This window comes from Schistocerca gregaria, chromosome 1 (assembly GCF_023897955.1).
Source record: "Schistocerca gregaria isolate iqSchGreg1 chromosome 1, iqSchGreg1.2, whole genome shotgun sequence".
NCBI lineage: Eukaryota > Metazoa > Arthropoda > Insecta > Orthoptera > Acrididae > Schistocerca > Schistocerca gregaria.
Window position 1 is genome coordinate 262527119 of NC_064920.1, and position 27648 is coordinate 262554766.

Below are 27648 nucleotides of genomic sequence, written 5' to 3' on the forward strand. Positions count from 1 at the left end.
TTTTTTAAATTTTCTAACCTACCTGTGTGATTAAGGAATCTTACATTCCACACTCCAATCCATAGACCGCCAGTTTTCTATCTCCAGATAATGACATCCTCCTGAATAGTCCCCAACCAGAGATCTAAATGAGGGAATATTTTACCCAAGAGGACATCATCATCATTTTACCTTACAGTAAAGCCACATGCCCTTGGGAAAACTTACGGGTGCAGTTTCCTCTTGCTTTCAGCCATTTGCAGTACCAGCACAGCAAGGCCATTTTGATTAATGTTAGAAGGCCAGATCAGTCAATCATCTAGGCTGTTGTCCCTCTTCAGGAACCACACGTTTGTCTGACCTCTCAATAGATTCCTCTCCATTGTGGCTGCACCTACAGTATGGTTATCTGTATCAATGAGGCACGCAAGTCGCCCTATCAACGGAAAGGTCTATGGTTCATGGGGAGCCTTTATCTCTTATCACAACTCTAATGCCATAAGCTGTGCAATAATATTAATAACCGCACATATTATGTCAGTTGACACGGTGTCGAAAACTGCGCAGCTACGTAGAATTTGTAACGTTCAGTGTGAACTGTAGCGCACGGTGCCACTATCGAAAGCCACAAGGCGGGGCGCCAAATTAGTTGCGTGTGTGAACCTGACTTTAGTTCTGATAGGTCTTTCGCTAAAAGTTTATTCTTATTTGATGTGACTGTTATGTCTACTCTTTGTATGATATCTGCTAAGCATGACTGGAAACTATGTAGCCCCTGTTGTTCTTCTAATACCCAAGTGTAGGAAAGTCAAGGAGGCTATTCCTCGAGATAAAACGTATTCTTGGAACGAAGGTCTTTGTTTTTGTATACCCTACAGCTGTTACGTTTGTTTACTAACAAATTGTACTAGTTGACAATAAAACGAAAGGCCAGTAATGTGAAAATAAAACGAGAAAAGGATAATAGTAAATGTTAATGCGTCACAGTGGCATTTTGTTTGTAACTAAATAGCTTACTGAGGGATGATGTATCCTCTTTACAGCAGTGTTTGAAACTTCGATTTGCATTAATTCTGAAACTAACATCGAAAATAAATGAAACGAAGGCGACGCAGTCCATCAGAGGAACGCCCGTCCTGTAGTTATGATCGAAGACGTAGTGATTATCATGAAAGGAAAAATGATAACACGAACTATGTTTCAGACAGCTTCAGTTTTGTTTCCCATCGTTCCTTGTTGGACAGAATTTTCTTTAGCGACTCGGAGTACTCGTATAAAGAAGACTTCTGGAATTTCCTAAAGAAGTATGAAAATGTTGAACGCAGAAGTAAACTGAAAATGAGTGGGAATACAGAGCAAGTAGGTACGTTTTTGACGAAAATTGTTTTTCCGTTGTTGATCTGTATATCAGGTTGATTGCTTAGAGGTGTACGTTAATTGTGTCTGTCGCCTCGTCACTCTTACTGACTTACGTATGGGTTCACTACAAAATATTAAACAGTTCAATGTAATAATCACAACCTAAATACAAAATAACAAATGCTGTGTTGTCTGATAACTATCCATTTTTTGCATTTGATCCCCCAAGAACAACCCCATAGCCTAAGACTGTAAATAATTTACTGCTGAGCTGTAAATAGTATGACATTCCAGTTGGTGAGTTAGTCGTTTAATCACCAATATGTCATGTTACAATGATATTCGACATGTCAGTTAAAACTACAGCAATGAAATATAGTTACAAGTCAACTCACATAATTATGTACAGCCTTAGTTTCCCTAGGGCTTATGCATTGTCAAAGGTGTACTTTAAAATATGCATACTTTCAAACAATGTAGCTGATGATGTCAAACAGGTGCTGTACTGTTCATTCATATCTCATTTAATCACTGGTCATTGCTTATATTGCACACATGTCTGTCTGAATAAAGACTAATCAATACTGCTTTATACTACAGATGTTGGAATATAGCTAGTATTATCCACTGCACTCTGAAATCCAGTAGCATGCAATGTAATGTAGGAGTATATCAAGGAATGATGGAATGGATTCATTTGTATCGTAAAATTTGCTTGAACAATATAGCTAAAACAAAGATGACGAGACCATTAACCCATTTGACAACTCAAAAACCTAGTAGGCATATCATAAACGACTTGAAAACCCCATACTGTAAACTTTACTTGTCACGTGTGGCAGCTAAAATGTACCCCACACAACCAAAAATAACACACACAGATCATCAAATCTGTTATCAAAACCTTCATTTACCCTATCTATCTAAAATGAAATCCAGGTTCAGTAAACAAAAACTCGTCACATAATATTAAAACCATATCCTAACCAACAATGGTGAACCAATATCCTCAATACCTACCAACCACAGCCCAGCACAATTGCTAAATATTAAAACCCTGAAATGAAAACTTGCTTCATCATGACTATCAGTATACACAAGGAACTGCAAACATATACACACATGGGATACTTATTATAATAAAAAACAAAGAAAACCACAAAAAATACCTACCATATAAAGCCACTGTAGCATAATTTGGTGTAACACACACACACACACGAACAAAAGAGAGAAAAAAAAAATCTGTAGTTCATCCATATTACTGTAGGAACTTAATATATGTTATTATTATATAATACTGTGCTATTGTTATATATAATGAATAGGGTACCGCATATTTGTGCCCATTGGAACAAGCAATGACTTACTTGTAAATTTCTGTGTCATAAGAGGGGCAGCAGCCTTTTCAGTAGTTGCAGGGGCAACAGTCTGGATGATTGACTGATCTGGCCTTGTAACAATAACCAAAACAGCCTTGCTGTGCTGGTACTGCGAACGTCTGAAAGCAAGGGGAAACTACGACCGTAATTTTTCCCGAGGGCATGCAGCTTTACTGTATGATTACATGATGATGGCGTCCTCTTGGGTAAAATATTCCGGAGGTAAAATAGTCTCCTATTCGGATCTCCAGGCGGGGACTACTCAAGAGGATGTCGTTATCAGGAGAAAGAAAACTGGCGTTCTACGAGTCGGAGTGTGGAATGTCAGATCCCTTAATCGAGCAGGTAGGTTAGAAAATTTAAAACGGGAAATAGATAGGTTAAAGTTAGATATAGTGGGAATTAGTGAAGTTCGGTGGCAGGAGGAACAAGGCTTCTGGTTAGGTGACTGCAGGGTTATAAACACAAAAACAAATAGGGGTAATTCAGGAGTAGGTTTAATAATGAATAGGAAAATAGGAATGCAGGTAAGCTACTACAAACACCATAGTGAACGCATTATTGTGGCCAAGATAGATACGAAGCCCACACCTACTACAGTAGTACAAGTTTGTTTGCCAACTAGCTCTGCAGATGATGAAGAAATTGAAGAAATGTATGATCAAATAAAAGAAATTATTCAGATAGTGAAGGGAGATGAAAATTTAGTAGTCGTGGGTGACTGGAATTCGGTAGTAGGAAAAGGTAGAGCAGGAAATGTAGTAGGTATTATGGACTGGGGCAAAGAAATGAAAGAGGAAGCCGCCTGGTAGAATTTTGCACAGAGCACAACTTAATCATAGGTAACACTTGGTTCAAGAATCATAAAAGAAGGCTGTATACATGGAAGAATCCTGGAGATACTAAAAGGTATCAGATAGATTATGTAATGGTAAGACAGAGATTTAGGAACCAGGTTTTAAATTGTAAGACATTTCCAGGGGCAGATGTGGACTCTGACCACAATCTATTGGTTATGACCTGTAGATTAAAACTGAAGAAAGTGCAAAAAGGTGGGAATTTAAGGAGATGGGACATGGATAAACTAAAAGAACCAGAGGTTGTACAGAGTTTCAGGGAGAGCATAAGGGAGCAATTGACAGGAATGGGGGAAAGAAATACAGTAGAAGAAGAACGGGTAACTTTGAGGGATGAAGTAGTGAAGGCAGCAGAGGATCAAGTAGGTAAAAAGACGAGGGCTAGTAGAAATCCTTGGGTAACAGAAGAAATATTGAATTTAATTGATGAAAGGAGAAAATATAAAAATGCAGTAAATGAAGCAGGCAAAAAGGAATACAGACGTCTCAAAAATGAGATCGACAGGAAGTGCAAAATGGCTAAGCAGCGACGGCTAGAGGACAAATGTAAGGATGTAGAGGCTTATCTCACTAGGGGTAAGATAGATACTGCCTACAGGAAAATTAAAGAGACCTTTGGAGATAAGAGAACCACTTGTATGAACATCAAGAGCTCAGATGGAAACCCAGTTCTAAGCAAAGAAGGGAAAGCAGAAAGGTGGAAGGAGTATATAGAGGGTCTATACAAGGGCGATGTACTTGAGGACAATATTATGGAAATGGAAGAGCATGTAGATGAAGACGAAATGGGAGGTACGATACTGCGTGAAGAGTTTGACAGAGCACTGAAAGACCTGAGTCGAAACAAGGCCCCCGGAGTAGACAACATTCCATTGGAACTACTGACGGCCTTGGGAGAGACAGTCCTGACAAAACTCTACCATCTGGTAAGCAAGATGTATGAGACAGGCGAAATACCCTCAGACTTCAAGAAGAGTATAATAATTCCAATCCCAAAGAAAGCAGGTGTTGACAGATGTGAAAATTACCGAACTATCAGTTTAATAAGTCACAGCTGCAAAATACTAACGCGAATTCTTTAAAGATGAATGGAAAAACTAGTAGAGGCCGACCTCGGGGAAGATCAGTTTAGATTCCGTAGAAATGTTGGAACACGTAAGGCAATACTGACCCTACGACTTATCTTAGAAGCTAGATTAAGGAAGGGCAAACCTATGTTTCTAGACGTTGTAGACTTAGAGAAAGCTTTTGACAATGTTGACTGGAATACTCTCTTTCAAATTCTGAAGGTGCAGGGGAAAAATATAGGGAGCGAAAGGCTATTTACAATTTGTACAGAAACCAGATGGCAATTATAAGAGTCGAGGGGTGTTAAAGGGAAGCAGTAGTTGGGAAGGGAGTGAGACAGGGTTGTAGCCTCTCCCCGATGTTAGTCAATCTGTATATTGAGCAAGCGGTAAAGGAAACAAAAGAAAAATTCAAAGTAGGTATTAAAAGCCATGGACAAGAAATAAAAACTTTGAGGTTCGCCGATGACATCGTAATTCTGTCAGAGACAGCAAAGGACTTGGAAGAGCAGTTGAACGGAATGGACAGTGTCTTGAAAGGAGGTAATGGAATGTAGTCTAATTAGGTCAGGTGATGCTGAGGGAATTATATTAGGAAATGAGACACTTAAAGTAGTAAAGGAGTTTTGCTATTTGGGGAGCAAAATAACTGATGATGGTCGAAGTAGAGAAGATACAAAATGTAGACTGGCAGTGGCAAGGAAAGAGTTTCTGAAGAAGAGAAATTTGTTAACATCGAGTATGGATTTAAGTGTCAGGAAGTCGTTTCTGAAAGTATTTGTATGGAGTGTAGCCATGTATGGAAGTGAAACATGGATGATAAATAGTTTGGACAAGAAGAAAATAGAATCTTTCGAAATGTGGTGCTACAGAAGAATGCTGAAGATTTGATGGGTAGATCACATAACTAATGAGGAAGTATTGAATAGGATTGGGGAGAAGAGAAGTTTGTGGCACAAATTGACCAGAAGAAGGGATCGGTTGGTAGGACATGTTCTGAGGCATCAAGGGATTACCAATTTAGTATTTGAGGGCAGGGTAGAGGGTAAAAATCGTAGAGGGAGACCAAGAGATGACTACACTAAGCAGATTCAGAAGGATGTGGGTTGCAGTGGGTTCTGGGAGATGAAGGAGGCTTGCACAGGATAGAGTAGCATGGAGAGTTGCATCAAACCAGTCTCAGGACTGAAGACCACAACAACAACAACATCAATGACTGACAGAAAAAGGAAAATAATGTTATATCTGTGACAAAAAGAACCATATGGCTCCAACAGTTCTAAACACAAACACTACTCCATCAGCCACAATACACAAAATCAAAATAACTCACTAGCAAATCCATATAAACTCTTCCAGTAACAGCCTGACACACCCAACTCACAACAGCTAATGACTCACTGACAAACAACTTCAGAATATAAACATCCAATACAAGAGAGCACAACCAAATCCTACAATACACTATCTTCGAACATGACCAGAATCAGAAACACGACACCACCATGACTTCACATAATACAACAAAGTTACATAAAGTACTGCTCAAAGCAATTGGGTGGGACCGCGACTTTCAGTTGACCCCATGGTAGTTCTGAAATATACTGTAACTGTATTGTGAAGTATGTTGGTTTCAAATGCCTCTTTGATCTCACTGAGCAATTAATTATACTGTTTTAGTTTCTGGAAGAAAATACTATTTAGACTTTTCATTTAGTCATTATTAATAATTTCACTCTTGTTCCATGACAGTGAATAGTTCTATGAGTGAATTAATATTTTCCTTAAATCTGCATAAAAAAATGGTAAATACACTCAGGTGGTGGAATTAGCATCGACAAATATTTTTACTATGAGTCTGTGTGTTGTTTTTAGCTAATAGGCATACTCTTTTTTTATTGTTTGAAAATTGTGTCCATTTGAAATTTGAAGCCAAAAAACGAATCTGTGGCCAAGAACTGGGTATACGTAGAAATAGTAAACTGAGATGACAAAAGTCATGGGATATCAATTTGGACACATACTGATGGCGGTAGTATTGCATACACAAGGTTAAAATGGCAGAGCTGTCATTTGCGGCCATATGATTCATGTGGAAAGGTTTCCAACTTGATTATGGGCACAAAACAAGAATTAACAGACTTTGAATGTGGAGTGCTAGCTGGAGCTAGATGCATGGGACATTTCATATTGAAAATTGTTAGGCAATTTATTATTCCAAGATCCACAGTGTCAAGAGAAAACCAAATGTCAGGAGTTACTTCTCACCATGGACAATACGGTGGTGTTTGCTCAAATTTGTCAATGCTAACAGACAAGCAACAGTGCATGAAATAACCACAGAAATCAATGTGGGACATGTAGCATTTGAACATAACTGTTTGGACAGTGCGACAAAATTTGGCATTAATGGGCTGCAGCAGCAGACCGATGTGAGTGCCTTTGCTAACAGCGCAACATAACCTGCAGCATCTCTCCTAGGCTCATAACGATGTCGGTTGGAGTCTAGATGACAGAAAAATCACGGTGTGGCCAGATGAGTCCTGATTTCAGTTGAGTTTGTGTGTGGTGCAGATCCATGGAGCCATGGACCCAAGTTGTCAACAAGGCACTATGCAAGCTGGTGGTGACTCCATAATGGTGTAGGCTGTGTACATGGAATGGACTGGGTTCTCTGGTCCAGCTGAACCTGTCATTAACCAGAAATGGCCATGTTCAGCTACTTGGAGACCATTTGCAGCCATTGATGGACATCATGTTCACAAACAAAAATGTGTCACGTCACTGGGCCACAGTTATTTGTGGTGGGCTGAAGAACATTCTTTACTGTTCAAGAGAATGATTTGGCCACTCATGTTTCCTAACGTGAATCCCACGGAACATTTATGGAACATAATTAAGAAGTCTGTTCATGCACAAAATCCTGCACCAAGAAGTCTGTTCATGCACAAAATCCTGCACCAGCAACACTTTCACAATTATGGATGGTTGCAGAGGCAGCACGACTCATTATTTCTGCAGTGGACTTTCAACAACTTGTTGAGTCCATGCTGCATAGAGTTGCTGCACTGTGCTGGTCAAAAGGATGTCTGACGCAATATTGGGAGGTATCCATTGATTTCTTTCACTTCAGTGTATGTTAGCACAAGAGACATGTAGCTACACACTGATAACAGGACTCTGATAGTGTAAGGTGCTGATGACATTCTGTTTATTATTATCATAATCTTTCTGTACTCATTCCACTTCAACTGGTAGGCCTACTTAATATCCATCCTTAAAATATTTTTTGTTTATTACTCGGTGTATTGGTATCACTGCCTATGTTTAAGATGACATCTTAATTTTTCTCTGCAGGCTGCAACTTATGTTTTTCTTGTATGTATTTTCAGTAGTAGTTTATTGCACATTGATCACTAACAATTATTTCTAAGTTTTTAGTTGCCTTTCATTGTCAGGAGATTTTGTGTGTTACCCGTGTTTTCTTTTTATTTGATGAAATACAATGCCTTAAGAAGACTGGGACCATCTGAAGCATTTGATACTATTTCAACAACTCAAATCCGAACTCTCAACTTTTAGCATAGGCTAGGTATGGAACTATGCTACAGATCAGTGTGTTATCGCATCTAAAGTTTCCATCATCTCACAGCCAAACTGGCACCTTCGGACCTAATGAAGACTTTGGTCTGTGCTACAGATTGTTCTGCCACCACAGCCTATATCCAACCAATTAATACTGACACAAAACAAATATTGTCACTGTTCTGATCTCTTTCTGTTTGTTCACATATAATGCCACATGCCATCTCTACATTGTAGGCTGAAGCCTGTGTCTGGCATTAGTAGGTTCGGTTGAGTTAAAGATTATTCCTCAGGAATGATAACATTTGTGGGTCAACCATATTTAGCAATACCACCCATCTGCTTTGACCTGTACTGTGTCTGTTTTATGTTGTGTAATCTCATGGTGGCACAGTGTATTGAGATTGTATTGATGACATTATTATTGCTAACTGTTAAATTGTTAGATTTATGTGTATACTCACTTTGGTTGGTAATTATGATTTTACGATTTGTTTTTAACTGTATTAAGTGTGGTATACACGTTTACATGCATAATTGTGTGTTTCCTGTATATATAAATTACTGTTAATTCAGTTTTTTTTATGAATGCATTGTGTTGTTAGGTGTGGGTAATTATGTTGGATTGTGATTGATAGGCATTGTGGAGTTTGTTTTATGTCCACTGTTGAAATTAGGTTTTCGATTTTAGTTATTTGAGCTAGCTTTAGTTTTTTGGTACCGTACCATGGACTCCACTTTAGCTCTGTGGTTCAAGTGAAGTGTTAGATACTGGATTTGTCAAATCCTTTGTGGTTTTATGATATCGTGGATTTTGCTTGAGCTTTATAGGTCAAATAAAATTTCTGGTACCAGGTTCTGGAACTATGTGTGGGTTTGTATGTCATGAAATTTGTTTGAGCTATATAAGCCAAGGACTGTTTCTCATACCAGTTCTTTTTATCTCAGGCTTCTTAATTGTGGTTTTATTGACTTATGAGTATTTTGTTTGCTTGATCTGTGTGTTAGCATTTGTTCTTGTATGTCTTCCTTGTTATAATTGTCATATATTTAGTTTGTGCCCACCCAAAACCCCCTAGTTTCTACAATTGCCTCATTAGTTTTGTTTTATTTCTGCAGTTAAATATTTCTCATATCATCTGTGTGTGTTCCAGCTTGTAATTAGTGATGTCATGGTCACCATATTGTGTAGACTTGAAATAGGGAAGTCCACCATCTTGATGATGTCATGGGTCAAAGCCGATGGCTGGTATCATGGTCTTCAGTTGTGCCAGTATTTCAATGTTCAGTATACCTTGTTCGTGTCACTTGTCAGTATGTTACCATTCTATTGACATGCTAATGTGTTTTTAATTTTAGTTGTGTTTAGTGGAAAGTTATTTCACTCACTGAGAACTTACTTATTGTTTGTATGTACAGGTTCTGGCAATCGGAATGATTTCAACAAGTTCCACTGTGTGTGTCTTTCACTGTCTCTGAAACTGAGAAAGCAAGTTCTGGAGATGGAAATGGTACATGACAAACAGCTTACACAAGAAAATATGGTCCAGTTTCAGAATATTCTGTTGCTGTATCTGGACTTCAAACAGAAGGAGACGTTTGCAAAACTTTACAAGTTGCGACAATCACAGAAGAATTTGCCTGTGGCACAATACAGGTAGTAGACAGTTACCTTTAAAACACTATTCTTTCTTTATTTAAAAGTCTACCGTGTTCTGGTATAAAAATATCTGCGTAAATCATAATGATACTGGACAAAGAATTAATCATACCTAGAGTCATCACCTTGATACTGCGTTAACACAGGCTTGAGCCTTGATGATGGCCTCAATTCAGTGAAGAGAAGAGTCCATAAGTTTCTTGAGGTTGAAGTTCGCTAGATCCCATAGAGCTACAAGATCATTTGGATGTTGATTGCTACAATTCACCACCTATTCTGAATAGTCTGAAACATTTTCTACAGGGTTAAGGCTGGGTGATTTAGCAGGCCAGTCAAGGTGGACAGTGTGCTTGATTGTTCGTCAAACAAGGAAACCATGATTGCAGCCTTGATGTCTGCAGCATCTTATCATGAAAATGTAGACGAAAGGGAAACATTTGATCACAAATATTGTTTATTTAAACATTCTGATTGATATTCAAGGTAACGCAAATGATTGAGCCCAATTCATTGTACAAAAACACACCCGATACATCACAAAACCACCCATGCCCTGAGCTACACATCCACACATTGTGGGTTGAATGCCTCATTGTATTGTTGGTTCATGTACACTTTGCACTGTTCATGGGAGGGGAGGGGGGGAGGGAACAGAGGGAAAATTGAAACTTGTTGGACAGGACTACACATGTCCAGTCAGCCACTGTGCACTTTCTGTGTTGTTTGGTGCTGTTAAGACGTGTAGCTTCATGTGCCAAAGTGAACCATGGTGTTTTGCAAGGTACATGATTCCAGGTGTGCATTGCATCCATGGTTGCTTGGAAACTGGTTGAGATGGATCTGTATTTATTGGCAGCAGTAATTCCTATCAGGTTCGTAACTGGTTGTCATGGATAAGGCATGACACTAATCTCCTGTCCCTCTTGATTAGGAAGTTTTTACGATCACTGTTCTTCCACTTTGGTACATGGCTGCAATTAGTACACTATTCCTTTTAGACACAAAAAGTTTGTGACAATGTCATCCACAGTATGGTCAATGGCATGTCAAAACGCAGTACCAACATTCTGCCTTTTTGTCATGGTCCATCTTTTGACACTGACTCTGTGCAACTGACTGGCCCATACACACTTCACAAATACTTTTCTGCATATCTTGCCTGACTACACTTCTGGAAGAAAATAAATTTGGGGGCTGAGGGCGAGTGAGACCTGCATAGCCCAATCAATAAGAGCATTCCTCACAAAAGGTAAAATTCCAAGATTGATACCTCTCTCTCTCTCTCTCTCTCTCTCTCTCTAATGTGTACTTTGAAAATGCCACTGCTCTATGTCTCAAACTCCTCAGCTATAGTTTTCATCTACTATTTCATATTAAGGATTTATGTATCTTTCCTAATTCAGAGACCTGTATCTGCTGTCTTTAGAATGAACATTAGTGTTTTCTGAAATTACTTCCTCAGCTCCTCCACATCTAGCTGCCACATCTACAAATAGAAGAGGTGAAGGACAAATCTCTCTAAATATTGACTCCCATACATCAGTTTATCTTTATTCATCCAGGATCGTCTAACAGTGATATAGGATTTTTCACGGTAATGTGAAGCCAATCAGTAGTCCAAAATATAAATATGACACACACCATACATAACATGCTTAAATAGAATAGAACTGGTAGCTTATGGGGATCAGACAGGTTTTCGGCCATGAACAGCCCGGCATTTGCCTTGCTGATCCAGGAGAACCACAGAAAACCCAAACCTGGTTGGCCAGAAAGAGCAGCTCCATCCTCTTGAATATGATGGCAGCATCCTAAGAGCTCCACTGCCTCATTTGATTATTCTCTAATGTATAATATCCTTCAAGTTACACACCAATTATTTCAGGTAACGTGCTCAACAAAACATAGTTTCCTTCTTCACTGTCCACACACCGAGGGCACCCACTGATGACTCCTTTTCTGCTTCTGATCACTTGTAGTGTAAAACATGGTTCCACCCTTCACTGCTGCTCACACGAAAGTGCCCACCAATGACTCGTGGACCAAGAAGATGCTGCTGTATCCCTTACCTCAGTTCCATGTTCCATACTCACCCATCTGCCTGAAAACTTAAGCCAGTGGACGTTACTGTCGTGCAGTATACATCCTTGACACATAAATGTGTATGTAGTGAATCTAAACATTTACATGTCTCAGCAAAGACAAAACCATAATGTATGTGTCTGCAAGAGACACTCTTCAAGTCCTCTGACTTACTTATGCCAAGAGGTTAGAAAGTCTATACGAAATATAGTGTCACCAGTCAATGGGCAAATGATGGAGTTGATATGGTTGTTGGTGACTATTGTTGCTCCTCATCCATTAATCTTGGTACACCACTACAAACTCCAGTGATAATCTTGTGACAGTCTCTCAAAATTACCTTTAATCATATCATGTAGCTGTTGCATAAGGGCATGACCAACATGCAGTTACACTGGGCTGTGTGTCTGTTTGCTCCATAATGAAATTATTAACAGTCACGCCTTCAGAGAATTCACTCACCAAAATCCTCCCACCCTAAATCACATATCATTGTTGGAGATTTTAATCCGTGCAGTGTGTTATAGGGCTCCTCCATTGCCTGCCCCAGGGCTCAGTTACCATGGAGAAATAAGGGTCGATGCCGGGTATGGTAATGCATTAGAAAACAGTAACGAAGGAAAGCAGTACTGACTTGGGCTGGAAGAAAATCCGTCAGGCAAAATCAAACAATGGAAAATCCAAGATGGTATTGTAACAATATAATGAAAAGGATAGTTGCTACTCACCATATGGTGGAGATGCTGAGTTGCAGAAAGGCACAACAGCAACACTGTCAGAAAGCTATCTTTTGGACAACAAGGCCTTACAAACTGCACGTCATGCTCTAGGTGCCAGAAACAGTCGTCACGTGTGTGTGAGCTGTGTTTGCATGAGTGTATGCGTGTGTGTATGTTGTCTACTTTTGACAGGGGCCTTGTTGGCCGAAAGCTGTCTTTCCCAATAGTCTGTTTGTTGTGCCTTTCTGCAAGTCAGCATCTCTGCTATATGGTGAGTAGAAACTATCCTTTTCCTTATATTATTACATTCAATCTTGGTTTTTTTCTTTCCATGAAGGTTTCATACTGGTGGTAATCTATTGCTTTTTGTTGGATTTTATAGTTTGAGCCTTACCTATCCATTTTAGGAAGGTACTTTAAAGTATTAGTGCTACTTCATTTCTGAAAGAACTGTACTTGGATTTACTATTCTGTATGTTATACAAAGGCCTCCAGTTTACATCTTGGACACATGATTTAAAAGTCCAGATAGTTTCATCATTAATTGTCTTAGGTACTTTGCGGTGGGGCCCAATTTTTTTCCATTCTTTGTCCATCATTCTCATAGAGATCATTCAGGACTTGCCTACTATTTTTATCACTTATTTTGGCCTGTTCTATGAATATGTAGTCAATTATTGTGCTTGTACATGAAATTATTTGAGTTCAGAAATCGACTACAAAGACTTTCTACATACAATCTTGCTTCTGTTGTCAGTTTCCTTACCAGAATGTCTTTATTTGCCAGCAATCTGATTGACAATATATATTAACTGATCCTTTCTGGTCTGATAAGAGCTTCCAATCTAGGTAGAGTGAGGTTTCCCAAACTATATTCCATGTAACACTGTTATTCTGCAGGAAGTGAATATGTGCTCTGCGAAAATGTGATTTCTGTGTTATTAGTTATGATTTAAAATTGAAGTAGTCACTGAATAAAACAAACTTTTCCCATTTTAAAAATATATCGACCTTCAAAATAAACAAGGTTTTCCAAGAGAGAATCAAAGTCGTTTTGTCAGAGAAAAGTTGGCATCAACTCTCAAGTGCTTAGGTGTCACTTGATTTATTAGTCCTTATGCCTCAATGTTATGATTTATTTGTTACAGAAACATAGTGCTGGTTGCTTCCCTCTGATTCATTGTCCAGTTCTCATGCTTCTCTGTAATTCTTGAAGAAGTACATGTAGTCCTACATTTACTTCACTTTCTTAAATACTTGGTTCATGATCCAATTTCTGGCATTTTACTTTTTCAGCACTGCATTGTTTCAAAGCATCCCCACTTTCTGAAGTCTCCCTGCAAGATGATTCTTACCCATCCTGCTATTCTCTTCCAAAGTAGGTTTTTGTTACCCTCTCAACCTGCACATTGCTCTTCTCATATCTTATGCTCCTCATCACCCTTTTCTTGAGCCTGCCCAAAACTGGTTCATTGCTCTCTGATGTCACTATTTACTCCTTTCCACTGGTAACACTTATGCGGTTAACTGGACAGTAATTTTTGTGGTTACCAGTTTACAAGTATACATGGAACCACTGTTAAGGTTTTATGATGACTGGTGACCACTAAATGGTTAGTGAGCATGAATGGACGTAGTTTCTATTTGTAACATAGAATAATTTCTCACAATGAACACACAGCAGCATGGCAGTCATGAACTTAGTGCCTATTTTACCATGTAGGCATTCCTTTCAGCTCCAGTACCTCATTACTTTGCGCTATCTCAAATGAACAAAATATCAACAGAAGCTTGAACTCCAGGTCACATGCGACCTCTCATTCACAATTTTGCAAGTGTGAACTAACTGTGAGCAGTGTGCTTTGTGAAACCCTGAGTGTCAAAGCTCAAGTGCTTCAATCACATTGTTGCATTTAAATGTTTCCCTCCCCTTCCCATCCACATGTTAATTTCATGTAATGTTGCTTCTCTTATTGCTCTTTCTGTCTTTGGCTGCTTCCTTACCTCTAATCATCTCCTTCCCCCACCTCCCTTCCATGAACATGCCCAGTTTTGTCTCATCTGTGTGTGTTGTTCCCCTGTATTGACTTACAAAGATTTCAAATACACTGAAAAGCAAAAAACATACACCTGCTTAATATCGAGTAGGTCCCCCGCAAACATGGAGAAGTGCCCCAGCATGACATGCCATGGGCTCAACTAATGTCTGAAGTAGTGCTGGAGGGAATTGGCACCATGAATCATGCAGGACTGTCCATAAATCTGTAAGAGTACGAAGGAGCGGAGATCCCTTCTGAACAGCACATTGCAAGGCATCCCAGATATGCTCAATAATGTTCATGTCTGGGGGTTTGGTGACCAGCAGAAGTGTTTAAAACTCAGATGAGTGTTCCTGGAGCCGCTCTGTAGCAATTCTGGATGTGTGGTATGTTGCATTGTCCTGCTGGAATTGCCCAGGTCTTTCAGAATGCACAATGGACATTAATGGATGCAGGTGATCAGACAGGATTTTACATACTTGTCACCTGTCACAGTTGTATCTAGGCCTATCAGGCGTCCCATATCAAACCATCTACACACGTCCCACATCATTACAGAGCCTCCATCAGCTTGAATAATCCCCTACTGACATTCAGGTTCCATGAATTCATGAGGTTGTCTCCATACCCATACACATCCATCTGCTCAATACAATTTGAAACGAGACTTGCCCAACCAGGCAACATGTTTGCAGTCACTAACTGTCCAATGTCAGTGTTGACAGGCCCAAGCGAGGTGTACATCTTTGTGTTGTGCAGTCATCAAGGGTACACGAATGGGCCTTCAGATCTGAAAACCTATATCGAAGATGTTTCATTGAATGGTTTGCACACTTACACTTGTTGATGGCCCAGCATTTAAATCTGCAGCAATTTGTGCAAGGGTTGCACTTCTGCCATGTTGAACGATTCTCTTCAGTCATCATTGGTCCCGTTCTTGCAGGATCTTTTTCCGGCCGCAGCAATGTTGAAGATTTGATGTTTTACCAGATTCCTGATATTCACAGTACACTCGTGAAATGGTCATACAGGAATATCCCCACTTCATTGCTACCTTGGAGATGCTGTGTCCCATTGCTCGTGCACCGACTATAACACCATGTTCAAACTCACTTAAATCTTGATAACCTGTCACTGTAGCAGCAGTAACCAATCTAACAACTGTGCCAAACACTTGTTGTCTTATATAGGCATTGCTGACTGCCCCGCCATATAGTGCCTGTTTACATATCTCTGTATTTGAATATGCATGCCTATACCAGTTCCTGTGGTGCTTCAGTGTATCATATGTTGATTATGTATAATTGTTGATCCCTACATATTCCCAGAATAACCTTGTTTCCCCCTAATCTATTCTGCTTTTCGTCTTCGTAACAAAACTTTCATTTGTGACACATTTTATTTACATGTAGCCTACATCTGCTGCCACCTGGTAAGTAAAACATTCTGTTTTTTTTTTCTGTAAATTGATGAAACGTTTGTAAGGGCATATGTAAATGGGTGTTTTATTTACTTGCTGCATAAATGTAGTTTAAGAAACTGAGATACCAGAACCCTCTTTATAACCCATAAACTATTCTAGTCATTCCTTCAGATTTCATGGCAGTCACTGACCAGAAACATCTGGAAAAATATTGACTATGTTATCTTGCACATTAAAATAAAGGTTTCTAAGATTGTTTTTGCATGTTTGTTACCTCTATTTTTTTAACTGGTAAGGTACTGTGTGATATTAAATAACTGAATGCTGTTATGGCCTGAGGCTGATGTTGGTCATCAGAAATTAAATGTTGAGCATATTAAAAAATAAAATATATTTGGAATTTTGTAAAACTATATACAAATATGGTGTGCAATTAAGTTGTTATATATGCTACTGAGTTCATTTGATTGCAGCTTCAGTGACATTGTCTGTAATCATATTGATTTTATGAACCACTTGGAACTTTCTTTTATAGTAATGTCTGTAGTATCCTGCCAACTCGTCTATTATAGGGTGCCTAGGAAGCTGTTTCTCAGATTGCTAGACAACAATTCAAGCAAATCATATTAATGGAGTTTATTGCAGTAAGTTAAATTGGCAATACTTAACTTCTCATTTTCACAAAGATGAGTCACAAGCAAATGGCGACATGAAAATAATCAATGTCTCTCAGGATATACAATTTCAATGCAAGCAAATAAATTAATCTTCCGTTCATCATGACAATGCTGGTGCTTGTCGTTACACTGGAACAACATCCATAATTATTTTGTTTCCACATGAACAGCATTGGTGGCCCCTGTCCCTGAGTATACATGGGACTAACCTATAATAACATGTATTAATGTGTTTCACATGTCATTATCCTGGTATTGCAAGTACTCTGTGGCTGGCAGCGGCTCCCGCTTCCCATATTCCATTTCCTCTGATTGTCTCAGTCACCTTCTTGTAGTCCTTTGGCATCCATTGCATCCTGGGCATCTTGAACCCAGCTCCTCCCAGGTTGCCTGCAGTTTCTTTTTTCTACTGGGGTTCACTGTCTCACTTTTTTTTTTCAATCAGCAATCATCCATCCTTTCTAAACGTCCACACCATTTTAGACATTTTGTCTCCATGGTATCTGTTATTGATTTATTGACACCCTTAGCCTCTCTTATATCAGTATTTGGTACACAGTCCAGATTGGAGATGCTTAAACTTCACTACCAATAGTCCACCTCTTGTGCAAGCAACTTGTTTCTTTGACCCTTGTTCACTACCGATGTTTCTGCTCCATATGTAGTGATGTTTTCAACAACTGAACAATCCATCACCTACTTGGTCCATTTTGTTATTCCAAAGAACAGTGTTCACACATCGCATTATCCTCGTACCCCTACCCTATTTTATTACATATGTCATCTTAACTTGTTTGTAGTTCTATATCCATACTTTTGCTAGTAATTTTCTAATCCTTACAGATCAGAAATTGTTTCTGCCGTGCAGAATGAGAGAGTTGTTATTGTTGCTGGTGACACAGGATGTGGAAAATCAACACAGGTTCCACAGTTTCTGTTGAAAGCTGGCTACACAAAAATAGGTGAGACCAGAGTTTGAATCTCTCTAACTTTTATTAACAGTTTACCATTTTCATTATGTTTATGTGATGACTTTATAGTTAAGTTTCATAGAAAATTGGAGTGCTGAATTGATTACAGTGTTCGAATAAAAGACAGTTCTACCTCATCTGCAGCTGTAAAATCTTAATATAGCCTACTGCGCGCAAATTATAATGCAGCTGTGCTTTTTGAAGATGTTGTTGATTTATGTGGATCAAATGACCATTTATCAGATATGAAACTTCTTGGCAGATTAAAACTGTGTGCTGGACCAAGACTCAAACTCAGGACCTCTACCAACTGAGCTACCCAAGCACGACTCACGACCCATCCTCACAGTTTCAATTCTGCCAGTACCTCGTCTCCTACCTTCTAAACTTCACAGAAGCTCTCCTGCAAGTTCTACAATCTCCATCCCCTGTGCTGTCACACTATTTCTCTCTTTAAATTTCTAATTCTCTCTTTATATCTTCTAACTAAATTGGTTCAGATTAATTATTTTTGCCAATTGTGTTTGAGTTATGCATGTGTGAATTGGTATGTATTTTTTGTGTCTACATGTGATGAAAGAGTTAGTCCAGTAGCTAATATTATCTAGCGAAGTGTTTGTTGGACACTCGTCACCTCCTCTGTGCATTGAGCAGCAATCCATATTTTTCATATTGTTGTCATTCATCCAAAAATTTTCCACTGTCCAAAAATATATTTATATGGCTGTATCTATCATTTGTGAGGTTTTCTCTGCATGATTAGGTGACTTATGTTTTTCGTTTTCTAGTCAAGTCAAAAATTCTCTTCAGTGTCCAATATTTTGGCAGCTGTCCTATTTAGTTTCTTCAGGTGCTTTGAACACATGTTTTATATGTGCTTCCTGCTAGACACAACCAGCAGTCTCGCATGAGATCATTGCTCAGGGTAGCTGAACAAGAGGGCTAGATCAGACATCAAACAGGTGTGAGCAGAATGGAACTGTCATCTTAGCTAAAAATTCTAAAACATACTATCATCTACCCAAGCATTTATTTGTATTCAAGAATTCCCCTATATATACTGGCAGAATAGATTATCAAAAATGGAGAGTTAATCCGCATTAAAAAATGTTACTATTTTCTGTCAAACATTTTATTTCTATTATTAGATTGTCAAACAGTTTTGCATCTTTGTATTTCACCCCTTTCTGTGCCAAAGTTAGATTCATTAGAGAGCAGTGCAGATCAACATTCCTTCTACCACTGTATTTGTGAATACTATAATTACTCTCCAACTCATATGTTTTGCAAAGAGTAAATTTCTTCAGTGATTAGAAGCACAATAAACTGTAGTGAATACATTATTCCCAATTGCAACAATATATGGTTGTGAATCCCCAACAGAGCTCCATTAGGCAGGAACTACTTTTTCATATGATTGGCCAAATTAACTTCTAATCATTCCAACAAAGAAACATCCAGGAAACACACAATATCATCTTGAGGTGTCAGGCATTGTGCTGGATATCAGCGTCATTCTTGCAATGATATTTTGAAAACATGACTCATTATCTTCATCACATGCTATGTGAGACTGCTCGTCAAGTGGAGCCAGTCCAGTATTTATGCCTACAGCCTTCTTCCTTCAGGCATTCCATCTGCAGTCCACGCACACTAGAAATACCCATAGGCATCCCGTCTTCTGTCTGGTGCACCAAGCCAAGCACTGGCATTCCAATTTTGTTTTTGGCTCTGAATGCTTAGAGCCAACCATGGAGGGGGACGGCTGTTGTATAAATACTGTTCCACTCAACGAGCAATCTCAGGTGGTATCTGTGAAGATAACAAGTCATGTTGATATCCAGCAGAATACCTGATACCTCAATACCTGAAGATGTCAACAGATCACTGGGAAAGCCTGATGAATCACACACAACATTACATTCTTATCAGCCTTAGTGAGAGCACAGGTAGCCCTATGACGTAATGCCAAACCAGATAATGACATTAAATTTTTGGTTGTACACTTGTAATAGTGTGTGTGTGTGTTTTCTACTGCCCTGTTGAAACATACTGAGCAATATTACCAGAGTGGTAAGATGTTGGACCCTTACTCAGGAAAATGGTGGTTCAAATGCCCATCCAGACATCCTGATTTAGGTTTTTGGGATTCTCCAAAGTCATTTATGGTGAATGCTGGGATGACCCCTATGAAAGGGTGCTGCCAGTTTCATTACCCCATCCTTTTCCACCTTATTTTGTGTTCCATCTCTAAGGTTCTCATCATCAAAGGTGCATTAAATATGAAATATTCTTGAATAATGCTGATCTTGCATGTGGTGACTTGCAATGAAGTTGCTAAGTCCAGCCTCTCTGGTAGTCATCTAACAACAATGCTTGCACTACCTGCATGTAAAAGGAATGGAAATAGTTTTTGTTCAGTACTCAACCAGTGGAGTCTAGTGTCTTTAGAGACTTGATGCTTATTTTTTTGGTTTTATGCTACAGTTTGCACTAAATTCTCTCCATCCTCTACACAGTATGTCCTCTGCCCTGGCCACTAAATCTTAGAAGAGCCACAAATGCGCCACATTCCATCAAGAGTCTGTCAGTGAGTAAAAATATTTTTGTTTATGGGAAATGACGTGGGAATTTTTTTTTGAAATGATTGTCTTACAAATTTTTCTACTCCTACATACAAGTTCATAGAAGAAGTGCATACTGGCATGTTCCTTGTTTGTCTAAGCAACACAATATCAGATGAATCATCAGCCACTCTTCCTGTTTACAACTCAATCTTCACATGATACAAGAATGTACATCTTTCACCGACAGGAACGTTCTTATAAAATTGCTCATGAAGTTCTCTTTTTTTTCCCAGCTGACACAATCTTGGTATGTCATATGATGCACCTGTGTGAGAATAACTAGTCCAAATCTGGAGGTTCTTCACTGCCTTATTAAATAGTTAATGTTGCTTACAATCTGTGATAAGATGGGTCTTTCCCCATATCTTCCCAGCTGATGCAAATCAGGACTGTGATATGTTGTGATGCATCTGTGGGAGAATAACTAGCCAGTGCATATTCATCTATTTTTCCCATTGATCTGTAACTTGCATTCCCTTTCTTTCTGTCAAGTTTTTCACTGAATTCCTCTCCCACTGCTTTTCAGCAACCTTACACATTATCTGAGACTGCTGCAAATCTTATTCAAAATGCAACAAGATTTACATTTAAAGCTAGATGAGTTGCAAATGACAAAAACAGTATTTACTTTATGTAAAAGAGCTGAAATTCAGTCATCTTATAAACTGTTTTGGATCTGCAGGGGGAAAAACACAAAATAAAAAAATAAATGCTCATTCCAAGCCTGTAGCATTTAATCAGGCCACCAAATCCACACCTCCTCAGGATATAATTACCTTAGTTGGTGTTTTTTCATCCACTACTTCAAGTCTATGGCTTCATATGATATCTGGGTTTGATTTCAGACCCAGGCAATTGCCATTGTAGGAACTCTGTGAGCTTCAGATTATTTTGTTAAGAAGATGCATGTAGTTGTTGCTCACCTAGAATTGCTGCAACAGTATAAACCACACAATCATACAGTGTTTGGTCACTGACTTACAAGACTGAAGTCACCAATGTCAGTTTGAATATGCAAATCTGCAGTGCAAACAGTCTTATGCTGACTAACTGATTCATGACATTGTCATTAGGTGGGCCCCAGACATTGAAGTGTCCAACATTACACAATGCATCATATTGGAAATTTGAGCTTGGTTCCCATATTTGCTGTAAATAATAATGGATTAAACATTGATCCATCTGTTTGCAAGTGCAGACATTAGTGGTTTGCTTTAACACCCAAACATGTTTCACCACAGTTGTGGCATCCTCAGTGCTTTTATTTTATATTATTTGTATCCAATAGTTGCCAATGGATAACTGTCACAAATCAAAATTAGTACACCATGTCATCATTGCAGTATTTGACTAGTTCTGAGAGCTGTGACTGGTTTGTATTTGTGTGCCAAATAATTTTTTATTGTTATTGTGTAATTGGGCTGATGTTTTCCTCGCAAATGAGCAGGAGAAAACATCCGCCCAGTCTGACAAAAAAAAAAAAAAGACGCGTTTGGTGCAAAAGTACAAACCAGCCAAATACTGCAATGATGACGTGGTGTACCAATTTCAATCTGTGGCTGTTTTTCATTGACAGTCACAGGAAATAAACAATGTAGAATAAAAGAAAAGTAAAGGAAAAACCCGCAGATAATGCCAAAACAATAGTGAAATATGTTTGGGTATTAAAATAAAACAATAATTTGTGTACTTGGAAAAAAAGGCAGACCCATCCATAATTCATTACTAGACAGTGTATTTGCTTTGGCACAGTCACACAAAATTCTGGCTGCAGAGTAAAACCTACTGGATAGTTTACAAGTTGCTGCACTGGAACATCTGCAAGAGACAGGGCTGCGACCCACCGCAGCTGGTGCAAGTTAACACAAACCATTTACCTTGCAACAACAGTGGGAGCCCTTAGTGAAGCAGGTTCTTGCATCACCAAATACAAGGATCAGCAGTACATTTGTAATTGTTCACCAATGTCCACCTCATCTTCAGAACCTGAGCATTACATTCAGTCTTGCTGCAAGTTGCTCTCTTGCCCAAATGCTTCCACTCCCACTCAAGGTGGCACTCATTGCAGAATAGCCCCTACAAAAGACTAGAATGCCATTATTGACAGAAAAGATAACATATGTGCTCTCTGTGCAAGCGAGCTGCACTCAGTTCAGGTAACTGAAAATCTGACAGAAGGCACACCTCAGAAGTTAATAATTGCCTTAAAAATAGGTTCCAAAGCCATTACTTTTCAAGTATTTACTGGCTACTCAGTAAATGTGGTAAATTGGGACACATGTATCAGACTGTGTTCACCTGCACTGTGCACGTTGGTAAAATATAGCAGCCAGCAAATGTCCATAAAAGACAGTTTTTCAATAGAGGCCTTTTATGCAAACATAACCCAGTGTTTAATATTTCTTGTAGCTCCTGTGTCAGGCACTTAGAATATTTTCACCTTTGATCCCTTTGCAGATTTTAGTTTTACACTGCAAGACATTAGAAGTCTGACATTAGAAGCCATCCCATTTTAGAACTTAAAACATGTACACAGGAATCTTGAAGATGCATTCCAAGGGGTAGGCAATGCCCGCACATTCCAAGCACATATAACCTTTCTTCTGTTGACATTACCTCTCTCTCTCTCTCTCTCTCTCTCTCTCTCTCTTCTCAGTTCCCCCTCCAGATATGTCACATGCTTTGTGAAGAATTGGGTAGGTCATGAGAGTTGGAGGTCATTGAGCATTGAGTGTGTATCAACCAGTTTGTGGTAGCAATTAAAAAAAAAAAAAAAAAAAAAAAAAAAACAGTGGGATGCTTCAACTTTGTAACAGTTTCAAAGATACTGCCACAGCTCATGGATTCCTACTGTGGCCTGAAGACCTATTCTCAAAAGTAAAAGGTGGATAATGCCTTTAACTATTGATTTTTCATATGCGTATCTCAGAGTACTGGTTGATGAAGAATCACTGAAAGTGTTAATAGTCAAAATACTGTTTGGACCATATAAATACAAACATTTAGCATTTGACATAACTTTTGAACCAGTAATATTCCAGTGCTTCTAGGAAAACTGCTTCAGCCAGTACCCTTTTGTGCTGCTTATCTTGATGTTATCATAATGAATAGAACTACACACCAAGAGCACCAGCAGAATCTACATGCATTATTTAGTATTCTGTAGTAGGCAAGCTTGAAGTGCGATTTGTGCAAATGTCATTTTTTCTAACGTGGCCTCCAGTAACTAGGTTTTGTTCTTAGCAAAGAAGGCATTGCTTATACACAAAAACATGTCAAAGCTATCCGTAAGTTGCCACTATGTCTCCGTTGAAGGATCTACAGTCAAGTCAAAGACAAACATTACATGAGATTTATTCCAAATAAATTGCTGGCATGTCAATCCCTTCTAATCAGATTTTAAGAAAGGAGCTAAATTTCTGTGGTCACCCTAATAAACAATGTATTCCTGGAGCTGAAGTCAGCCTTAAAATCTGTCCCTTGGTAGCCACATACGTTCCTTGAAAAATGCTTATTGTTGCAATGAACACCTCTTGCTTTGGCATGGAGGTGATGTTTTCACAGAAGGATAGTAAAGGAATTGAGCACCTTTCTTCTATGATTCTTTTAACAGCCCAGAAAAACTATTTGTAGATCGAGAAAGAAGCTCTTGCTGTTATATTTGCACTTCAGAATTTCCACGTCTATTTGTACTGTTACATAGTTTAAGTTTATTATGAATCACAAGTCTTTGGAGCTGTAATTCCAGCTTCCTAAAATAAATGGGGACCTCTTTTTTAATTAAATGTAACTATTAAATTTTGTATAGACTCACAAGCAAAGATGCAAATGCCGACACACTATCCCAGCTACCAGTGGGGCTGTAACTAGAGTTCAGCACCCGAGAGATCACATGTTGCCAGCTAAATGGTGATTAGCTCTGACTGTGCAAACTTTCCCTGTTACAGCTTTACAGATAGCATTACTGACAATGTGAGTCTCATTCTTGGAAAAAGTGGGTTGGATATGGTTGGCAACAGAAATGCCTAACATGCTGGCCCAGTTCTTTGAACATTTTTTCAGTGCACCATCACCTCATGATAGCACAGGGCATTTTATTGTTGAGCTCAGAAGACAATGACCATCAAGTGGTGGTACTACCCCCATTACATCAACCACCGCGCAGTCCGGAACTGTGCGACTGCTACGGTCGCAGGTTCAAATCCTGCCTCGGGCATGGATGTGTGTGATGTCCTTAGGTTAGTTAGGTTTAAGTAGTTCTAAGTTCTAGGGGACTAATGACCACAGCAGTTGAGTCCCATAGTGCTCAGAGCCATTTGAACCATTTGAACTACATCAACCAGTGTTGAAGATACTCCACCAAGTCCATCGGAGAGTCATGAAGCTATTGACATGCCTTGTGGCCAGGTATTGAGCTTGCATTAAGTGTTCTCACCCCTTTATCAGGCCATCAGTGATGAAGCCTTGACAATGACTCCATTGCCATTTTTCAGGCCATATCTTAAACTGCATGTGGCTAAGCAGGATAATCACAGTCTTCAAAATCTCATTGTGATACTTATGCATAAGACCACAGCTGAAGCCACGATAGTGGGATTATCGAAGATTTTTTTAATGAGGAGCTTCTGCAAGCTATGGTTTCTTACAACGTCACACAGTCTACAGCAAAAGCCTTGCAGTATTTCTATATCCAAATTGTTATTAAGCACCTTCTAACTTCTGCAATCCATCTGCAATAAAATGAAGAAACCAAGTGCATGGTACCTATCTTTACATCTACATCTACATGGTTACTCTGCAATTCACACTTAAGTTACTGGCAGAGGATTTATCGAACCATTTTCATACTACTTGTCTACCATTGCACTCTTGAATGGCGCATGAGGAAAAGGAACACCTAAATGTTTCTGTTCAAGCTCTGATTTCTCTTATTTTATTATGATGGTCATTTCTCCCTACTTAGGTGGGTGTCAACAAAATATTTTTGCATTCGGAAGAGAAAGTTGGTGATTTAAATTTCGTAAATAGGTCTCACCGCAAAGAAAACCAACTTTGTTTCAGTGACTGCCACCCCAACTCACGTATCATATCAGTGACACTCTCACCCCTATTACGTGATAACACAAAACGAGCTGCCCTTCTTTGCACTTCTTCGATGTCCTCCGTCAATCCTACCTGGTAAGGATCCCACACCATGCAGAAATAATCCAGCAGAGGATGGACAAGTGTAATGTAGGCTGTCTCTGTAGTGGGTTTGTCGCATCTTCTAAGTGTCCTGCCAACAAAGCGCAGTCTTTGTTTTGCCTTCCCCACAATATTATCTATGTGGTCTTTCCAATTTAAGCTGCTCTTAATTGTAATTCCTTCAAATTGACAGCCCTTAGATTTATGCGATTTATCGTATATATCCATGTGGATGACCTCACACTTTTCTTTGTTTAGTGCCAATTGCCACTTTTTGCACCATACAGAAATTCTTTCTAGATCATTTTGTAATTGGAATTGATCGTCTGTTGATTTTACTAGACACTAAATTACAGCGTCATCTCCAAACAATCTAAGGGGGCTGCTCAGATTATCACCTTGATCATTTATGTAAATCAGGAACAGCAGAGGTCCTATGACACTACCCTGTGGAGTGCCAGGTATCACTTCTGTTCTACTTGATGATTTACCTCTATCAGTAGAATATGAAGCAAGCTGTCAAGTATGCCACCATGGAGGGAAGTACTAATCAACTTTTTTTAGTACTTACAGGGCCATGCTTCTGGGTGCCAAGAACCCCGCACAAGTACTCCACGGATGTCAGCTAAGGATCCTGTTACACTTTATGTGACTGATGCCAACACTTCTGATCTCCCAGCACAACAGGAAGTACAAGAGAGGGGCTCCAGTGTTGGCCCAGACATCTGGTCACTGCAGAGCCCGGACGGAAGCTGTCATCACCTAGTTCAGCTGTCACATGTTCACTGTCAGTTCTGATGCTGTTGTCTGGCATAACCACCAGAACCAGCTGCAGCCCCACAGTGACTTAACTCCACCATTGTCTCCACCAAAACCTGATCCACAGACAGCACTTCCTTGATGATGTCAACCCACTTGAGATAGTGCTAAAGCTGCCATTGTTACTAGTTCCTACGCAAAGCAGCAGACAAATATTGGGCTGCTTTCGTCCAAACATGCCCAGTTTGGTGGGAAGGAACACTGTATCAGAGGGACCTAGTGATAAGTGGCCTAGCTACATTATTGTTGAGCACAATTCAGTGGGGTGGCACTGACAGACACCAGAATCTGGAGGAAACAGTACATCCAAGTATTCACCAATAACAACAATCAGGTACCTTTGCTAACACCAGATCACTTGTTTTCGAGAGCTTGTTTGCATGTCAGTTATTGCCTGCAATCCACATAACATCAACCTACACCTCCCTAAAGACTTGGATTTAAAAAGTGTTATTCTACCAGATGACATCAGATTTCTTGCCTGGTATTCTCCGTGTTGATTCTGATAGTGAATCACCTTGATTCCCTACTTTTGGCATCCTGACCACATGGAGTCGCTGCGAGACTAGAGGTGCCATGCCATGAACTGCGCGACTCATCCCGCCTGAGGTTTGAGTCCTCCCTCGGGCATGGGTGTGTATGTTGTCCTTAGTGTAGTTAGTTTAAGTAGTGTGTAAGTCTATGGACCAATGACCCCAGCAGTCTGATCTCTTAGGAATTCACACACATTTGAACATTTTTGAATTTTGTCAACCCAGTTAGCTTGTGTTTTGTGCATGGATTTGTCTCTGAAGATTTCTTGAAACAATACTTGCATGTGTGTGTGCGAGCTACAGATCATCTAAAATATAGTTTCAGCAACCACAACAGAAAAATTTAGATTATGCTGAAAGCTAATTTTGGTAAGATTCAGTACATAAAAATAAAAATTGGAGTTTCTCACAGATTACCAATTCTGTTTGCATGTTGATCATGTTTATAATATGAAACATCGTGGCAGATTATAGCCGTGTACCATGCTTGGACTCGAACCTCAGACCTTTGCCTTTTGTAAGGAATACTCCACTGACTGAGCTATCCAAGCATGACTGACAACCTGTCCTTGTAGCATTACTTCTGCCAGTACCTCTTCTCATACCTTCCAAATTTCACAGATGTTCTCTTGCAAAACTTGCAAGATTAGGATCCCTGAAAGAAAGGATATTGCTTAGCCTTAGC

The 27648-nt window shown here is 39.3% G+C and overlaps 1 protein-coding gene across 4 annotated transcripts in view; it reads left to right on the forward strand.

The window, feature by feature from the left end:
* Window positions 1-632: 632 nt before the first annotated feature.
* Window positions 633-27648, forward strand: part of LOC126339866 (probable ATP-dependent RNA helicase DHX34) — a 179130-nt gene continuing 152114 nt past the window's right edge. Inside the window, exons 1-3 of one of the 4 annotated variants that reach the window (XM_050001668.1) lie at window positions 633-1342; window positions 9649-9886; window positions 17673-17791. In XM_050001668.1, coding sequence (XP_049857625.1) covers window positions 1075-1342; window positions 9649-9886; window positions 17673-17791 — 625 coding nt within the window. In that variant the 5' untranslated portion in view covers window positions 633-1074. The remainder of the gene's footprint in view (window positions 1343-9648; window positions 9887-17672; window positions 17792-27648) is intronic. The other 3 variants (XM_050001669.1, XM_050001670.1, XM_050001671.1) reach the window with 3 other exon arrangements.